Genomic DNA, 20000 nt, shown 5'->3' with positions numbered 1-20000 from the left:
AGCTTTCAAGCCTCTCTTTTGGGAAAAAAATACTAATTATTTTATGCAACACTCTGTTTTTTTGTCTAGTCTTTATTGCATCCCTAATGTTGACAATATCAGTACATTTATCAATCCTAGCCTCACAGTAATGGTGTTTCCAAGTTATATTTATTTGAGATTGTTGTTAACTGCCATATATTATCACGTTTGAGTCTTGGGTCTTCATCCACTCAAGTTAAGGACATTTGGTTGGATTCCTGCAGCAATCCTTGCATTTGTTGCGCTGAACTAAGCAATCGGTGCAGATCACTTGCAATTGGTCATTACCGCATGTCATCTCTATACATAGTGAGGTGTCTTTATCAAACTGGCATGCCGCTATACATTTGAGTACGTGCTTGTTTCGTTGAGCCTGGCAAGATGTTGTGAGGAACATTGCCAGACAAGCCAGGAACACAATCAAAACCTTCATCTATTTGGGCAAAATAGGAAAATGAAGTTATGCCAAATAAATCTTGCACAGTACCTTTGTAATGAGCATCAAACGTTAAAGTTTTAAACTTATCTGATAAATGGATATTGACATTGGCTTGCATATAATTATGTTAGTTAACAGGTGGATGGCATTAAGTTTGACATGATAAAAATTACTGTTAATTTTGTTTTCCCATTTCTGCTATAGCTAAGTGCAGTAATAACTGACCATCAAAACATGCAAAAATCCTTGTTAAAGAGGCCATTGATGTATTAGGATCTGAGTAATCATCTGTGATAGGAATTCATTAAATTCTTGTGAGTGCGTGGCCAGCTTGCAAGCAGGGAAAAGTGTAGAGAGAGCTGTTAAAACTGGTCCACAAGAATGGAATGAAGCTCTCCAAGAAGTTAGGTCATGGTTTAAGCTAATGGATATCTAAAGCTACATGTACAAAACATCTACATTGTACTTCGAAAAGCTATATAATCTTCTGAAGTAAAAAAGGGACAAAGGACTTTGGACTGCCTTCCCACTGTGGCAGATGAAATTTTGCTAAAACCTTGTGGTTTGCATATTACCATTTTGCGCTTGTGTGTTTTGGCTATGGCTATCATGATGTGGGGGACCCAGAAATGACTCAGCAGGTTTTAAATGAAAATTACTCTCAGACTGGTGTTTTCAGTTTCCCAGAGTGTTTGCTGCCTGTTGCTGTTTGGAGGGGTATGGTCAAACAAAAAAACTGGACTGCTGATATCAATTTCAAGATACAGGATAAGAATGGACTCTAATCACAAGTCATGTACAAAAATAATAATTCTAATATTAAAATCCCTGTTTGGAAGGTCTTTGGCCTATGGGATGTGATTCACTGGCCAACCTATTAAAGTCACTTCTGATATGTCATGATTATAGTTTGGGAATCTTGAACAAGGATTTGGGTGCTGTGGGATATTACATCTACCATCTGCAGTACAGGCTTGCAACATGTACATGTACCTGTGACCTTTTACTAGACTTTTTCTAGTCTTCTCTAAAGTTGTTTGTTATTGGTCGTATCATGATTTAAATAGTTGTTGGAACTGGGACACCAATCAAGTTTTTTTATGAAAAAGGATGAAAATTAATATAGTAAGTTTATCTTTTTTCGAATTAAAGTGAACTGCTAATAGAATTCACCATAATCATTACTTTTTTTTCCTAAATCACCATTGGTTCAAAATTTTCAAGACCTTTTAACTTTAAGAAGCTTCTTATTAAAATCCTTTAACTGCCTTTCATAAGAAGACTTTAGTAAATGGTTTTAACCTTACCTTTGAAGCTGCTTTGGCAAATGAGAAAGATATTCTTTACCAAATTGAACTGTATTTTAATACTGCAGTGTAAACAGATCACCCCACATGTGTTGGCTCACTATTTGTTGAATTTTAAGTGTTACAAAAGGTACTATTCATTGATAACTTCTTGTTCTTTAAGAAATGCATAAACTTAGTTTCTGTATTAAAATTTACATGCCAAAATAATTTAAAATAATTATTATTTGGAACTATTTATTTCAAGTGGCCTCCTCAGCATTAAATTTTCCTTCTTTTTCAGTCAATGTATGGGTGTCGTTTTATTATTTGGTTTGTTATCCAAACAGGAAAGAGAGAGCAGACAGTGGGGTCTCTTTTCATGTTTATCATTTACTTTCTTATTTTACTGATGATGGATTTGTGAGTTGTCGTTTGTCGAGTGTACAGTTGTTTGTTCTCTGAATAAATCTGTACAAAACACACTTGCAAGTAAAAAAAGATTTTCTGTCAAGGACTTGCCTATCTGTAGAAACTGTTTTGCAAAATTGAAATGTTTGTTAACCATTAGTTGCTTTCAGCCCTAAGAAGACTGTTGCATTTAATGTTATTTACAGAGGATATGATAACACCTGTAGCATCCTTTGTAAACAGCATTAATTAAATTTCATTAACAACCACTGTTGAGTTCATGAGGTAGTTTCAAAGTTTCCCCTATTTGTGCTTGATAAAAGGAAATAAATGGTGACCACTTAGAATGAAGCCGCTTTTTAATTACAATACCTCTATTCATTTGTAAAGAATCTTTGGCCAATCAATTAGTTAAATTCTATTCATGACAAACATATCCTTTAAGATTTTCAAGGGAGTTTTTTTTTGTCAGTCGAGAAGATATTGCTAATTATTAGCAATGTGACAGAAAGAAAAGATGGTGTTCATGTCTCTTAATTCAAGAAACTTCACATCTTTGTGAATTGTCTATGAATGGAGGTCCTGTAAAGTTTCTCTGAATGTGTCAGTTCACAAAACCCATTGAAAACAACACAAAATGATTTTCACAAAATTTAATTATCCAGGTATCATATTCAGGTAGTCACATTGTTTCCTTGCTGTGCTAACATTTCATAAAGATTTTCCAAAATTGTTATATTTACACAGAAACTATGTGGTATTGCAGGCAAATTACTCTGTCTTCCTCAGCCTGTAGCTAAGATAGTGGATATCATAGAGTTAAGCATCAAACTGTGTCTCACGAGTGACAAAAGCATATTTGAAGAATTTAAGCGGTCTTCTAACTTATGCTTGTTGGGATACTGTTTCATTGACCTGCATTTCAGCAAAAGGTGCAAGCTAGGACTAAAAATGTGTGAACACTGACAATTGCAGCCTGAGGCAGATTAAGGAAGAAATCAGTTGCAGGCAGCCAATAGAGGAAATAAAAGTCCTTTTTGTTTTGTCAGGGTTAGAGTTACTAGACATCAAGGAGGTGAACTATACTAGATGTTGCCTGTTGGTATTGCCCTGCCAGAGACACTTAAATACAGGCTCTTGCTGGAAAGTAGAATCACTTCAAACAAAAGGAATTTAAAAAAACAAACAAACAAGAAGTTGGATAAGCTTGATACTATGCCATTCTTTTCATGTAGGAAGACCACAAACACTTATAAACTAATGGATATCTAAAGCTACATGTACAAAACATCTACATTGTACTTCGAAAAGCTATATAATCTTCTGAAGTAAAAAAGTGACAAAGGACTTTGGACTACCTTCCCACTGTGGCAGATGAAATTTTGCTAAAACCTTGTGGTTTGCATATTACCATTTTGCGCTTGTGTGTTTTGGCTATGGCTATCATGATGTGGGGGACCCAGAAATGACTCAGCAGGTTTTAAATGAAAATTACTCTCAGACTGGTGTTTTCAGTTTCCCAGAGTGTTTGCTGCCTGTTGCTGTTTGGAGGGGTATGGTCAAACAAAAAAACTGGACTGCTGATATCAATTTCAAGATACAGGATAAGAATGGACTCTAATCACAAGTCATGTACAAAAATAATAATTCTAATATTAAAATCCCTGTTTGGAAGGTCTTTGGCCTATGGGATGTGATTCACTGGCCAACCTATTAAAGTCACTTCTGATATGTCATGATTATAGTTTGGGAATCTTGAACAAGGATTTGGGTGCTGTGGGATATTACATCTACCATCTGCAGTACAGGCTTGCAACATGTACATGTACCTGTGACCTTTTACTAGACTTTTTCTAGTCTTCTCTAAAGTTGTTTGTTATTGGTCGTATCATGATTTAAATAGTTGTTGGAACTGGGACACCAATCAAGTTTTTTCATGAAAAAGGATGAAAATTAATATAGTAAGTTTATCTTTTTTCGAATTAAAGTGAACTGCTAATAGAATTCACCATAATCATTACTTTTTTTTCCTAAATCACCATTGGTTCAAAATTTTCAAGACCTTTTAACTTTAAGAAGCTTCTTATTAAAATCCTTTAACTGCCTTTCATAAGAAGACTTTAGTAAATGGTTTTAACCTTACCTTTGAAGCTGCTTTGGCAAATGAGAAAGATATTCTTTACCAAATTGAACTGTATTTTAATACTGCAGTGTAAACAGATCACCCCACATGTGTTGGCTCACTATTTGTTGAATTTTAAGTGTTACAAAAGGTACTATTCATTGATAACTTCTTGTTCTTTAAGAAATGCATAAACTTAGTTTCTGTATTAAAATTTACATGCCAAAATAATTTAAAATAATTATTATTTGGAACTATTTATTTCAAGTGGCCTCCTCAGCATTAAATTTTCCTTCTTTTTCAGTCAATGTATGGGTGTCGTTTTATTATTTGGTTTGTTATCCAAACAGGAAAGAGAGAGCAGACAGTGGGGTCTCTTTTCATGTTTATCATTTACTTTCTTATTTTACTGATGATGGATTTGTGAGTTGTCGTTTGTCGAGTGTACAGTTGTTTGTTCTCTGAATAAATCTGTACAAAACACACTTGCAAGTAAAAAAAGATTTTCTGTCAAGGACTTGCCTATCTGTAGAAACTGTTTTGCAAAATTGAAATGTTTGTTAACCATTAGTTGCTTTCAGCCCTAAGAAGACTGTTGCATTTAATGTTATTTACAGAGGATATGATAACACCTGTAGCATCCTTTGTAAACAGCATTAATTAAATTTCATTAACAACCACTGTTGAGTTCATGAGGTAGTTTCAAAGTTTCCCCTATTTGTGCTTGATAAAAGGAAATAAATGGTGACCACTTAGAATGAAGCCGCTTTTTAATTACAATACCTCTATTCATTTGTAAAGAATCTTTGGCCAATCAATTAGTTAAATTCTATTCATGACAAACATATCCTTTAAGATTTTCAAGGGAGTTTTTTTTTGTCAGTCGAGAAGATATTGCTAATTATTAGCAATGTGACAGAAAGAAAAGATGGTGTTCATGTCTCTTAATTCAAGAAACTTCACATCTTTGTGAATTGTCTATGAATGGAGGTCCTGTAAAGTTTCTCTGAATGTGTCAGTTCACAAAACCCATTGAAAACAACACAAAATGATTTTCACAAAATTTAATTATCCAGGTATCATATTCAGGTAGTCACATTGTTTCCTTGCTGTGCTAACATTTCATAAAGATTTTCCAAAATTGATATATTTACACAGAAACTATGTGGTATTGCAGGCAAATTACTCTGTCTTCCTCAGCCTGTAGCTAAGATAGTGGATATCATAGAGTTAAGCATCAAACTGTGTCTCACGAGTGACAAAAGCATATTTGAAGAATTTAAGCGGTCTTCTAACTTATGCTTGTTGGGATACTGTTTCATTGACCTGCATTTCAGCAAAAGGTGCAAGCTAGGACTAAAAATGTGTGAACACTGACAATTGCAGCCTGAGGCAGATTAAGGAAGAAATCAGTTGCAGGCAGCCAATAGAGGAAATAAAAGTCCTTTTTGTTTTGTCAGGGTTAGAGTTACTAGACATCAAGGAGGTGAACTATACTAGATGTTGCCTGTTGGTATTGCCCTGCCAGAGACACTTAAATACAGGCTCTTGCTGGAAAGTAGAATCACTTCAAACAAAAGGAATTTAAAAAAACAAACAAACAAGAAGTTGGATAAGCTTGATACTATGCCATTCTTTTCATGTAGGAAGACCACAAACACTTATAAACTAATGGATATCTAAAGCTACATGTACAAAACATCTACATTGTACTTCGAAAAGCTATATAATCTTCTGAAGTAAAAAAGTGACAAAGGACTTTGGACTACCTTCCCACTGTGGCAGATGAAATTTTGCTAAAACCTTGTGGTTTGCATATTACCATTTTGCGCTTGTGTGTTTTGGCTATGGCTATCATGATGTGGGGGACCCAGAAATGACTCAGCAGGTTTTAAATGAAAATTACTCTCAGACTGGTGTTTTCAGTTTCCCAGAGTGTTTGCTGCCTGTTGCTGTTTGGAGGGGTATGGTCAAACAAAAAAACTGGACTGCTGATATCAATTTCAAGATACAGGATAAGAATGGACTCTAATCACAAGTCATGTACAAAAATAATAATTCTAATATTAAAATCCCTGTTTGGAAGGTCTTTGGCCTATGGGATGTGATTCACTGGCCAACCTATTAAAGTCACTTCTGATATGTCATGATTATAGTTTGGGAATCTTGAACAAGGATTTGGGTGCTGTGGGATATTACATCTACCATCTGCAGTACAGGCTTGCAACATGTACATGTACCTGTGACCTTTTACTAGACTTTTTCTAGTCTTCTCTAAAGTTGTTTGTTATTGGTCGTATCATGATTTAAATAGTTGTTGGAACTGGGACACCAATCAAGTTTGTTCATGAAAAAGGATGAAAATTAATATAGTAAGTTTATCTTTTTTCGAATTAAAGTGAACTGCTAATAGAATTCACCATAATCATTACTTTTTTTTCCTAAATCACCATTGGTTCAAAATTTTCAAGACCTTTTAACTTTAAGAAGCTTCTTATTAAAATCCTTTAACTGCCTTTCATAAGAAGACTTTAGTAAATGGTTTTAACCTTACCTTTGAAGCTGCTTTGGCAAATGAGAAAGATATTCTTTACCAAATTGAACTGTATTTTAATACTGCAGTGTAAACAGATCACCCCACATGTGTTGGCTCACTATTTGTTGAATTTTAAGTGTTACAAAAGGTACTATTCATTGATAACTTCTTGTTCTTTAAGAAATGCATAAACTTAGTTTCTGTATTAAAATTTACATGCCAAAATAATTTAAAATAATTATTATTTGGAACTATTTATTTCAAGTGGCCTCCTCAGCATTAAATTTTCCTTCTTTTTCAGTCAATGTATGGGTGTCGTTTTATTATTTGGTTTGTTATCCAAACAGGAAAGAGAGAGCAGACAGTGGGGTCTCTTTTCATGTTTATCATTTACTTTCTTATTTTACTGATGATGGATTTGTGAGTTGTCGTTTGTCGAGTGTACAGTTGTTTGTTCTCTGAATAAATCTGTACAAAACACACTTGCAAGTAAAAAAAGATTTTCTGTCAAGGACTTGCCTATCTGTAGAAACTGTTTTGCAAAATTGAAATGTTTGTTAACCATTAGTTGCTTTCAGCCCTAAGAAGACTGTTGCATTTAATGTTATTTACAGAGGATATGATAACACCTGTAGCATCCTTTGTAAACAGCATTAATTAAATTTCATTAACAACCACTGTTGAGTTCATGAGGTAGTTTCAAAGTTTCCCCTATTTGTGCTTGATAAAAGGAAATAAATGGTGACCACTTAGAATGAAGCCGCTTTTTAATTACAATACCTCTATTCATTTGTAAAGAATCTTTGGCCAATCAATTAGTTAAATTCTATTCATGACAAACATATCCTTTAAGATTTTCAAGGGAGTTTTTTTTTGTCAGTCGAGAAGATATTGCTAATTATTAGCAATGTGACAGAAAGAAAAGATGGTGTTCATGTCTCTTAATTCAAGAAACTTCACATCTTTGTGAATTGTCTATGAATGGAGGTCCTGTAAAGTTTCTCTGAATGTGTCAGTTCACAAAACCCATTGAAAACAACACAAAATGATTTTCACAAAATTTAATTATCCAGGTATCATATTCAGGTAGTCACATTGTTTCCTTGCTGTGCTAACATTTCATAAAGATTTTCCAAAATTGGTATATTTACACAGAAACTATGTGGTATTGCAGGCAAATTACTCTGTCTTCCTCAGCCTGTAGCTAAGATAGTGGATATCATAGAGTTAAGCATCAAACTGTGTCTCACGAGTGACAAAAGCATATTTGAAGAATTTAAGCGGTCTTCTAACTTATGCTTGTTGGGATACTGTTTCATTGACCTGCATTTCAGCAAAAGGTGCAAGCTAGGACTAAAAATGTGTGAACACTGACAATTGCAGCCTGAGGCAGATTAAGGAAGAAATCAGTTGCAGGCAGCCAATAGAGGAAATAAAAGTCCTTTTTGTTTTGTCAGGGTTAGAGTTACTAGACATCAAGGAGGTGAACTATACTAGATGTTGCCTGTTGGTATTGCCCTGCCAGAGACACTTAAATACAGGCTCTTGCTGGAAAGTAGAATCACTTCAAACAAAAGGAATTTAAAAAAACAAACAAACAAGAAGTTGGATAAGCTTGATACTATGCCATTCTTTTCATGTAGAAAGACCACAAACACTTATAAACACTCAGAAAATATTCCCCCTTAATTAGCATGGTCTTGTTTCTTTCCTTTTTAGGTGTGAAATGTGAAGAATGTTCTAGAGGAACCGCTACATGTAGTTGTAGTAAGTGTGAGACAGTGTACTGCAGTGGATGTTTTGAGAGGGTAATGAATTAAATTTTAAAACAGCTTTTTTCACCCCATATCTCTTTTCAATACAGGTCCTGCCTTTAATATACAATGTAGCAAAATGCATTGGATGTGCATAGATTTAGCTGAATACATAAATTAAAGTACAGCTATGAAATCACTTCCTTTTTTCCCTCAGATTTTGAAAGTGTGTTTGCTTAACACCTGACTGGCAAAATTTTCATCTTTGACTTTTATCCAAAGGCTGTTTACTTTGAGTGTAAGTTTTGGAATTGGCCGCCTGCCGTTACTCACATTCAAAACTGACTGATTCGACCTCAGACGGTTGGATCCAGGGAATTTAAGCGACATTTAAAAAATACAATTCTTTATTTTAACTGGAACTTTTCTCTTTAATGGTCCACCATTACTAACTTTAAGATCTTGAGAAAGCTGGATTGAGCGGAAAATGATGTCAAAGACTCACTAGTATAAGAATGCAATGCGTGTGTACACGGCAGAATTATTATTCAGCACTGGACTTTTGGCAATCAGACTCTTAAACTCGTGTTTTGCATTATAATAAGCTGCATTTACACACTGAAATTTTAAGCTAGTGAGTAAATGATCAAGGCTTAAAACTTTGGCCACTAAAGTGTTTAGTTAACATAATTTTGAAATCCAAAGAAGAGTGAATTTACTTTTTGGTCACAGTAGCACTTTAAGAGCAAAATGATGTTGAAACTGAAAGGATCTCAGTGGGAAAGCTGACAAAGAGTCAGGCTTCCAGAATGCAATAGTAATTTAACAGAAACAATTTTCAATGGCGACGGAAAGTTACAAATTGTAATTATTATTTTTTGGTATTTTCTGTATGCTATCAATGATTAGATGGCAAGATAATTCTTGGAGTTTCTTGGACCGAGGAACTTAATGATTCTTGAAATATGTTGGCGACTTAACCCATTGACTCCTAAAATACCTCTATTCCAAGGAATCAATGGGTTTAGGGGTACATTACTTTTTTTCTGAGTGAATGTATATTTTCAAATAATATCTGTTAACTTTGTGCTTTATTTATATTCAGGTGCATTCATACTCTAACGCCTTACGTAAGCATGTTCCGATGCCTGTTGTACAGACGAGGTGAGACTTTTGCTGGTGGAGCCAGAATACAAGCAGTAAAGGGCCACATGATTTCATGTCTTGCTCAAAAGAATTAGGAAAATACATGTACACCAAGATATTTTATCTGTGTGCTTTGACCTGATTTTGTTCACTGGTTTTTTGCTCTACTTGGGACGAATTTTTTTTGCACCATGTATTCCAGCTCTTAATGATTAACTTAGCTACAATTTACGAAACGCTACACACACTGCGCTTTGACAGAGCAGTGGGTCAGTAACTTGGGACGTCGTACAAATTAAATTACATTTGATTAAATCAAATAATTTTGTTTGTGAATTGGGGAAATGAAGTACCAGGAGAAAAGATCTTTGTAGGGAACCCAAGGCATTCAACCAGAATTTTGGAAAAGCTAGTCAGCTTTTGCCACCATGTTTGCCTCAAAATTGTTTGCTGTTCATTCATGGTATTCTTAAGAGCTCAGCATAATTTTCCTTCAAGTGATCAATAAAACAGTAGTCATATTGTGGTGTTAATAAAGTCATGATCAGTATTGATGTGTTCATATTTTACCAGTGATACTGCAGTTGGATGTCCTGAACATAATAACAGGCCTTTAGAGTTTTATGATAAAGACGAAGGTCGGCCAGTGTGTTCACACTGTGTTGTCAGTGGAGATAGACAAACACATATGATTGTGCCGATCAATGACATTGTAAGTACTACCACAATCCATGGTAACTGAAATTCTTATCAGTGGGTCTGGTTTTATAGTAGTATCAAATGTAACAAAATTGCAGTCGAACCTGTATTTAACGGCCACCCTCTGGACTTAAGAAACTGGCCTTAATGCAGGATCACTAAAAATACTCACTGGGCGTGGTCTAATGTCAATTTTAATGGCGTATCATACAAATGCACTTCATGCAAGGAAACAATAGAACTATCAACACTCTTTCAAGCGATCTACTGGCTTTAAACAATGTTCAGTGCCAACTTGTAACTTAACGGTATAATAAATGTAACATTGTCCAATCTTCTATGGTATACAGTTAATTATTGTCTTTTTTCGTTATGTTTGTGTGCTAACTACTAGTTATATGTTATGTGCAAACATTGACTCCAGTTGGCGTTTATAGGGGAGCACTGCCTTGCGTTAGGTTAGCCACTGCGACTTCCAGCGATTATGTGACAAAAGAACCTCACTTATTTCCTCAGCACTACGAGCTGAATGCAAAACAGCACGTGCTGGATCAGCCAAGAGTATCGGTTAGCAGGCGATGTTCAAAAGGCAACGCAGCCGACAAGCTTGGGGGAAGTCGCTGCGCAGACTTAACCGCACCACACAGGAGTGTCCAGAGTTTATTGACAGTCAACCAGGCCCAATCTCAACTCCAAAGGGAGGGAGGGAAAAAACCAAATCGTAAACCACACTAATATATTGAGAGCTAACTGCGCTGAACAATAGAACATAGGTGATCTCTAAATAGTTTTCACATGCTTTTTATAGCTAGACAAATGTCTGCTGGCATAGCGAGTCGGAAGAGCTGTACTACGAGAGAACTTAGTGTTACACATACCAACTGTTAGCCGTGAATAGAGCTTTGAAAAAAGCACCAATGCTGTGGATCGTACTAGCCTGCTAGCGACAACAAAGCTGCAAAGTTCAAAGCAAGAATACAATAAATCCTTAGTGTTTGCTGACCTTGGCAACTAGACGGCACAAATGCTACATTGAAAACAGAGCTGCCATGAAAGGGTTACGGTACAGATAATATTGTCACGATCCATTAACTACATTTTACTTGCGTGACAGTAAAATTGCCTTTTAATGTATTTCTATGACTAACAGTTCACAACAAAATATCTGATTCTGTCATTTCATAGTTGTTCAATGTGTATATTAATAATGGAAGTAATTCTAATTAAAAGTAGCACAATAGACAACAAAACTGTTCAAGTTAATTAAAGTAGTAATAGGGTATGAATTACGAAGTCTTAAAAAAGTCGGACATGTAAGTCTGGCGCTTCAGCGCTCAAAACTTTTGTTTGCACAGCAAGTCGTTAACTATCAACTTTGCGGGCATTGGTAGCTATTGGAGCGGCTTTAAACATTTCTTGCCCTTTTGACAGCCAAATTATCGGCAGATGTTTTGTAAAACAACCCACTGTGGACTCAAAATCTGATGTGGCTCACTTGGAAAGTTCTTTCTACAGCTAAAATATGACAAAGGAACTTCTTCACGTCTATTCTTGTATCCGTGGGTACCATGCATACTTGAGTATATGGGAGCCAAAAGTCGATGAGATGTACGCATTGAAACGAGAGCCGCAGAATAAGGAAGACTGAATACTGTGGCAATTGTTCGCCCAAAATTACGGAAATCTAGTGTTACACCGAGAGTTACAAGACCTGGACGTGGCAAAACTGCTTCAAAGCCATATTCTCACCCCAATGAAATGATGGACGATTATGAAGTTGATGGAATTGTGGCTAACCAAATGTTTGAAACGGCCTACAAACGAAGGGAAAGTTATGGTAAAAGGGCAAGGGAGTTAACAGAGGTGGAGGTTATGGCCTGGAAATCCCAAGTGCAAGTATAGGTTTGAAGGTTATTCATTCTCCATCACATGGGTAAAGGACAAGCTAATTGAAGAGGAATTTCTAGCTGAAGAGTGAAGCATAATTATCTTCAAAAGAATCATTTTTTTAAGCACATTGTGGGTATCTGCAAAGCGTTAACGACACTAAAGAGCCGTGATTGTCAGTTTACAGTAGCTTTGCAAAATTAATGATATTTCTTTATAGTGATGATGGATTGCATTGTAAACACAATAAAACACCACATAAAATGACGTATGGCTTAGTTTCCGTTCAGGGGTTGCCGCTTAATTCAGGTAAAAATAACAAAGAAAGACAAACATGGGACTGCTACAGGGTGGCCGCAGCCCCTTAATAGAGGTGGCCGCCTAATACAGGGCTGTTATATACAGGTTCGACTGTAATTGGCAGATAATCCATGGCAATCATACATGTATGAATCACCTCCTAAACATGAATGTGCTATTTCTCTGTGAATGTTTTATTTGTTATATCTTAAGTCTGACACAGAGATGAAGAGCTAAGTGAGAGAAAAACATGCATTTGATGCATGGCAATCCTTGTGCCTTGCAACAGTATTTCTGGGATTTTAATCTGTGTTGAACTCTTGCCAAAGAGAATAATTGTTTAAATCAAATGGAATGCAGTAATCAGTGTGAAAAGTATGCCAGTGTCGTACCCAAGTATTACTTCATTAACTAAAAAGGTTTTTGATTCATTTGCTATTAATACTGTTTTTCTTAAATTGTGTATGCAGGCCCAAGAAATTCAGGCCCAGTTCAGAGTGTCAATTGAGGAAGTGTCTACTACAGTTTCGTACCTGGAGAAGTCTGTTCAGGTCTCTCTGTTGTTCATTGTCACATTCTAGAGCTGCAGAATGGAGTACAGGTACTCACACCTGTTTCATTTGTTCCACAGAAAATTTGTGGAGCTATTCCAGAGGTCAAAGCTGAAAAAAATAACATTGTGAATGACATAAGAGAGCAATTTCACGTGTTATTTGCCGCTCTACAGACAAGGTATAGACAAGTTACATTTTATTGTGTCAATTCTGTGTTTAGTTTCTTAATAGCTTTCAAGTATCTCTTGTCCTTTTAAAACAGACAACAGTCTCTAATCAAAGAGGTTGAACTGAAACATGATGGAGAAATGAATCTAGAAAAACTGGTAAGGTTGTTGTCAGCAAAACTGGCATTTGTATGTTTACATTACTGAGCCTTAGGTGCTATAACTATTGTCTACAATGGAGAGACAAACAAAATCAGCAAACTAACGATTGTAAAAGAAACAACAAACAAATGCACTGTTTTATTAGGCATTGGCGAGGCTTTATATCAGTGGCTTAATAGTATGCCAAATTAATATGCAGAAAACTACAACACCTAACAGAAAAAGCTTGGGAACTGGTGCCTTCAATGTTGATAGGGAGCCTGAGCAAATTCAGGCCTAGCCTGGGGTATCCATGGCAACCCTGTGAGCAGGAACCACCACTGCATGCTGCTACCAACAATCACCATCACTCTGAAAGGAATTCAGTGGAACGTAATCACCTGACCCCATACTTTCTAATGCCCCAAAGTGAGAAAGGACTGGAAGGGATAGGAGCTGGAATCTGCAAAGATCCACTAAGTACAGGCAGCCAAACAAGAGATCTGCAAAGATCAGCGTAGAAGTCACAAGGCAACCGATAAGCCACTGTGACCACCCTGCAAATGACACAAGCTTGAAGACAAAACTGCTGGCCTCATCAATTGGCGTGGGCTTAAGTTTGGCTAAATTACGTTTAGCCGCATTACATCTTCCTTATTTTTCACCTCCTACCTCAAACATAGTGTTCTAGCTAGGCTGAAACGAAAGGGCGCTCCACCCTGCCATTTTCTTGCCCACCCTTTTGTTTTACTGAGTGCCCTGAGTGTGTTTTTATCACTAGTCCTCTGAATTTTTTTTTTGCTTTATCATACAGTCGTCGCTATGTAAAAGCCGCTGCTGCTACTGCTATGGTTATGCATCTCAAGAGCCAATCAAATTTCTTGTATAGATTGACAACTCATGAATTTCCATGCCGGACTCAAATGATACACTAGCGATCGATAAAATTTTATTTCAACATTTGTCAGTCTATTCAATTGAGATTATACCTCCAAAAAGAAAGCACTGTACACTAGATCATTGTTGTGGTTCTTCCAAAGCTCCTCCTGGAAAGAAATCATCCCAAGAATCGGCCTTCCCTCACAGAAGTTTGGATTCAAGTCATAAGGTTGGATTCTGTGATGCTTTGAGAACTGGTCAATCGTGGCTCAAGTTTGACGGCTTTAACAACATGGTCCATGGTCTCTGCATCTTCAACAAATGTCTTTACCCCAGCCTACGGCCTCACAATTTTTGCTTCAGAGGATGAAAAATTAGCTTTCAAGCAGGATATTAAGGTCAAATTTATCTGTGCCTTTGTCTCCCAGTTAGAGAACAGATTTCCTGACAGCCAAATTCTTTCAGCTCTCACCGTATTTGACCCAGCAAACATGCCTCAGAGTTTCATCTTTTATGGCGAGAATGAAATTGAAGCTCTTGTGATACATTTTGAAATTGATCAGGCAGATTTGGAAAGCAAATGGATACAGTTTCTGAAAGTTATGGACACAACCTTCTGAGAAATCAAGAAATTAGTCCATTAATTAGTTTCCATTAATCAGCAAACGTAGTTACTAAAACAAAGAATGATGTAAAATGATCCAAAATTACCTACAACAGCATCTAAACTGAGCTAAAATGAGCTAGCTACAACAGTATCTAAAATGTCCTAAAATGAGTTACAGCTGCGGTATCTAAAATGACCTAAGTGTCCTATTCATTTTACACCATTTTTAGGTCAGTTTAGATCATTTTCGGTCATATTAGATACCGTACGGTTGTAGCTCATTTTAGGTAATTTTAGATCATTTTAGATACCATAATGGTTGTAGCTTCTTTTAGGTCATTTTCGGTCATTCCTTGTTTTAGTAACTACGAATCAGCAAACTCCTTTGTGTGGCGGTATAACTTTGCCAGTATCAACTACTGATTGTGAAAGAGGATTTTCAGAAATGAACACAATGAAAACATACTGAAAGACAAAAACACTAAGATTGCCTTGTGCGAATTGCCATCGAAGAACCGAACAGGGAGGACTTTGATTTTGAAAAGCCTGCCAAAGTTTGGCTAAGGGAGAAAAAGAGAAGGCTTGTTCTCCAATGCTCAAACAACAAAGCCAAGGATATTGCAAGAATGGAGTGAGACACTAGTATTGTAGTCTGACTCACAATACTTAATGGAAACTCTACCTTTTTGGTAGATTTTTCATATCTTTCAAGAAGTCATTTTCAGAATTTTTTTTAAAAATTATGAATCCAGATTCTTTTACAACGCAAAAAGTGATGGCAGTCTTGACTATTTTTTCACCTGTTGTTCGCATTAGTCCTCCACTCGGTTAAATGTGTCTATATATTGAGCGTGACTTAAGAAAAGGACATTGTGCAAGCTTGAGTTGTTGGAATGTCCTTTTCTTATGTCACAGCCAAAACTGTCTTATAATTATGGGACGCTTCTCATTGGCTTGTTCCTAATGAGCCCACGAGACAATGATTTGTCCAGAGGGGCTTATACCATGCAAAAAATTAAAAATTTCACTAACTTCAAGTGCTCGTAAAATAATCAGGATTCAATATTTTAAAAAAAAATTTCCAAAAATGAGTTCTTGAAAGACATGAAAAGCTACCAAAAAAAAACACGTTGAAGGGTTAGGGGCACTCTAAGTTATTGTCATTAAAAATAATGTAGTGATGAAGAGATACATTGTTACTGTTGAAAATTAAAATCAAAGAAAGAACTGGGTTTGAAAATTATTCATAGTCATGACATGCAAATAAAAAATTACAAATATGCAAATCATCTGCCCTTTTACCTTGAAAACCTAGCTAGATCCCTGTAGTACCATTGACTGCTTTCACAGTGCTCTGGGCCCGGTTGTTTGAAAGCCGATTAGCTTAATCCAGAATTAGCGTAAACTTTTGTTTCATGTTTTCAACTTTTTGGTGAAAGGTTGTTTTGCTTATTTTTGTTTTTCAAGATTGACTTCTTCTAATGTAAAGTTTTGCCAAATATCAACGTTGAACAGCATTTAGTAGTGGAGTAATAAACTCCTTGGTTAATTTTTAATCTGGGATTAGCGTTAATCGGCTTTTGAACAACCGGGCCCTGGTGATAGCAATGTATTCAAATTGTTAAGTAGATTTATGTCCAAAGTGACTTTTGGGTGCATGTTTTGCTGTTTTCAAAAATTTAGGCTGAATTTCCAATAAAAGTGGTACCTTCTGACAAAGCCAACTTTAAGAAAGAAGCCAAAAAACTGGCCATTAGAAGATTTAAAGAAAGTATTGGTTTCATTTTTACTCCATTGCCCTCATTAAAATTGCAAATTTATTGTTAGTATTATTATGGTGTAGGCTCATCTCTTGTGCATTTTAAACAACTTACCTTTCAAGTTGTGGTAGTTTCTGATATACACTTTGTATTGTGAACAGAGAGAAGATGCTACACAGAATGTACGAAAAGCTAAGGATTATATTCAAGGTATTACCAGTAAACAATCAAAGTATTTACTGCAAATTAGAACAATAATTGCAGTTTTTGAATAATAAATAACTCATTGTAGTTTAGTTGAACGCACCGAAACAAAAATACCTAATGAATGGTTCAAACCACAGCTCCAACAGTTGCGAAAAAAAAAATTGAACAAACCTAGATTTCACCGTTAACAACTTCTATATCCACTTCCCTTTGACTCCCATTGATTCCTTGAAGTGAGACACCAGGTAATTTTATGCATCAGTGAGAGGCAGTTCAGGAGTAAAAAATGGGTTTACTTAGCATGGAGCCCAGTTGGGACAGCAATTTTTTTGATACAGGTACCAGGGTATTTGCAGGCACTGAAGTAGAGAAAATGGAATTTCTGACGTTTGAGTGACATGGGAACGAGTTAGTCGGAGTTGACAGAATATTCTTATGTGATTCATTAGGGATATTAACCCTTTGATTCCCAGGGGCTCCCCATTGACGAGTAAAATCATCTGGCGTTAGACAGAGTAAAATACTAAGTCTGGCCGGTTTAGGCTGGCTTGGACGTCAAAGGGTTAAGGAGTCTGGTGGGATTTTGTCATTTTTACGTCAGTCACTGACTGACACATCTTCAATAAACTATTTCACATTGAAGTGTTGTTTTTTGAAACTGTAAATTCCTTCTTTGATAAGACTCACTCAAGCCATTTATACTAACAACAACAAGAGCAACAACAGAGCCAGTTTACGTGCAAGTTACATTAAATTACTCTTCAGGGACATTAATAGCTATTTCTTTATGTAAGGGTGGAATAGATGACTGTGATTGTAAAAGGGGCCCCTCTCTCATTGGAGTGTCTGGAGACATACTCCCCAAGAAAAATGGGAATTCAAGAACCCGGGAAATCCAGGATCCTGGGCACCAAAAAGAGTGGAATTTTTAAATGAGATTTTATTGACCAAAGAGTACATGTAAGATTTTTAAAAGGAAAAAAAGGAACTAGCACTGAAGCACTAATTTGGGACACTGTAAAATGAAATCAACAAATCAACGCAAATCAAATCAAATGCTGGTTCTTGAGGAGAGGGGAAAATTGGAGTACCCTGGGAAAACTATCTCATTTCCTTCTTATAAACTCAGTTGATGCTATCAAATAGTAAAAATAATAATTATTGCGATGTTTATATTGTTATTTTAGTTACATGTATGTTTTAGTCAAAAGGCATTTGAAATGCCCAATAAATCAAATGTGTCAAGTTGTTACTTGCAATTTTTCTTTAGAGTTAGAGACTCTAATCAGTCAGCCACAGACATTGATTGACAATGCAAGTAAGGTTGGTATTACTCTTCCAGTTTTCTACATTTTCAAATATGCCACAGATACATATTAATTAATTTTTCTAGTATATTTAATTTTTCTAGTATATTTAAATAGAGCAGTATACAACTGGAAAGTAAATAAATACATTACCATTAAATGTAACAATGGTATTACTTGTACTGTTACGATATTAATATTATTATTATTATTATTATTATTATTATTATTATTATTATTATTATTATTATTATTATTATTATTATTATTATGTCAAGTTAATAAAAAGTCTTATCATTTTGTGAGAACTGAAGGACAACAGTTGTGATTATCATTACTGTAAAAAACTATTTCCCTCTCAGATGTCAATAACATTAACACATGTAAATGTTTAACAGCTCAAGAGCCAGTTGGAAACATTTCGGGAAATGGGGTGCTGTGCTGTTACAGTGGAATCAGGAAGAAATGAAGCCAAGTTAGTGAATGCAGATGTGGTTTATCATTTAAATTTGATGGGGATTGTTGAAAGTCCTTTTAAATTTAAATAAAAGTTGTCAACCCACTTTAATAAATTAAATGCCTTTTTGAGTTGTTCTTTAATGCAATCGTTTCAACAGATTTGATGCTGGTGAGGACCTTTGTGATATAATCTTAAAGTATGGTGCTGTCTTAACTGATGGATGTGAAAGGTACAATGTACATGCTGCTTTTTTTTGGTTGTGAATCGTGCCTCCACCTCTGAGGTGTTTGTGATCTGATAATGAAGCACCACAGTCTAAGTTAAAATGCATTGTATACCATCTCCAGTTCTTGCAAATTAATGTTAAGTGATATTATACACAATATAATGTGGGAAATTTGTTACTTATGTCCAGAAATACTGATAATTTTATGTAGGTATGTTCAATTTTTATAACCAACGTGGAGTGTCTTGTGTAGTCTACACCTTTGCAACCCATTGCTACAACAAGTTGCAAAATTAGTGGAGACACTTCACCTTCTTTGGGTGTTTTTAACAATATTTACCTCTTACCTCCCACCCTGCAGACCCCTCCCCCCTTATCAGTGTTGCTAGTATTACAAAAAATTGCTGAAAACTTAAGCAGTCAACTTTGAAAGGGGGAGAGGGAGGGGGAAGTGGTAAAGGTTGGACTTGTAGATATGGCAGGTATTGGTAGCTAGACATAAAGCTGTTTTTTTAATAAGTAAATCAAAAGAGAGAAATGATCCTCACACTTATTTATTATTTTTAAGCAATATTATTATAAAATTAGTTTCTTATAGACACCTAAAAAAATCAGTTGGCTCCAACAGGATTCGAACCAATGACCTCTGCATTGCTGACAAATTGACCTGCTTCCAACTGAGGAGCTGTGTAGCTCAGTGGGTAGAGCATTGCACCGGCATTACAGAGGTCATGGGTTCCATTCTCATTGGAGCCACTTGAAATTTTCGGGTGTTTATAAGAGACAACTTATTGCTTAAATTGTCCAGATGAATGCAAGGATCATTTCTTTCTGTTGTCAATAGATGCACTTCAAATAATACACATGTTTTTACATAACACTAGCCCTAAAACTTATCTTATCTTATCTTAGGTTAGGGTTAATGCAGCTTTTTAGCTAGTTTACTTAACCCATTGACACCTGAACCGCCCTGGACCGCCCCCCTTGACGAGTAAAATTGTCTGGGGTTAGACAGAGTAAAATCTGTTAAGTCTCCATCTAGGAGACCATGGGTTAAATGGGGACACTATTGTTTTGATTAATTCCTAGAC

The 20000-nt window shown here is 35.8% G+C and overlaps 1 protein-coding gene and 1 long non-coding RNA gene across 3 annotated transcripts in view; one reads left to right on the top strand and one right to left on the bottom strand.

Annotated features, from left to right (window-relative positions):
* Positions 1-20000, top strand: part of LOC138053026 (RING finger protein 17-like) — a 57241-nt gene that overhangs the window by 14891 nt on the left and 22350 nt on the right. Inside the window, exons 4-13 of one of the 2 annotated variants that reach the window (XM_068899699.1) lie at positions 8535-8623; positions 9675-9733; positions 10289-10427; positions 13072-13152; positions 13233-13333; positions 13418-13481; positions 16871-16919; positions 18187-18239; positions 18622-18698; positions 18841-18912. In XM_068899699.1, coding sequence (XP_068755800.1) covers positions 8535-8623; positions 9675-9733; positions 10289-10427; positions 13072-13152; positions 13233-13333; positions 13418-13481; positions 16871-16919; positions 18187-18239; positions 18622-18698; positions 18841-18912 — 784 coding nt within the window. Of the gene's footprint in view, positions 1-8534; positions 8624-9674; positions 9734-10288; positions 10428-13071; positions 13153-13232; positions 13334-13417; positions 13482-14569; positions 14741-16870; positions 16920-18186; positions 18240-18621; positions 18699-18840; positions 18913-20000 lie in introns of those variants that run through there. The other variant, XM_068899700.1, reaches the window with a different exon arrangement.
* LOC138053025 (uncharacterized) lies at positions 55-1921 on the bottom strand. Its single transcript, XR_011133197.1, has 2 exons — positions 1768-1921; positions 55-454 (listed from the first exon to the last, which is right to left on the bottom strand). It is a non-coding gene; the product is annotated as an uncharacterized lncRNA (long non-coding RNA).

Source organism: Montipora capricornis, chromosome 6, assembly GCF_036669925.1.
Source record: "Montipora capricornis isolate CH-2021 chromosome 6, ASM3666992v2, whole genome shotgun sequence".
Lineage (NCBI taxonomy): Eukaryota > Metazoa > Cnidaria > Anthozoa > Scleractinia > Acroporidae > Montipora > Montipora capricornis.
This window is presented reverse-complemented; position numbering and strand designations above follow the sequence as displayed.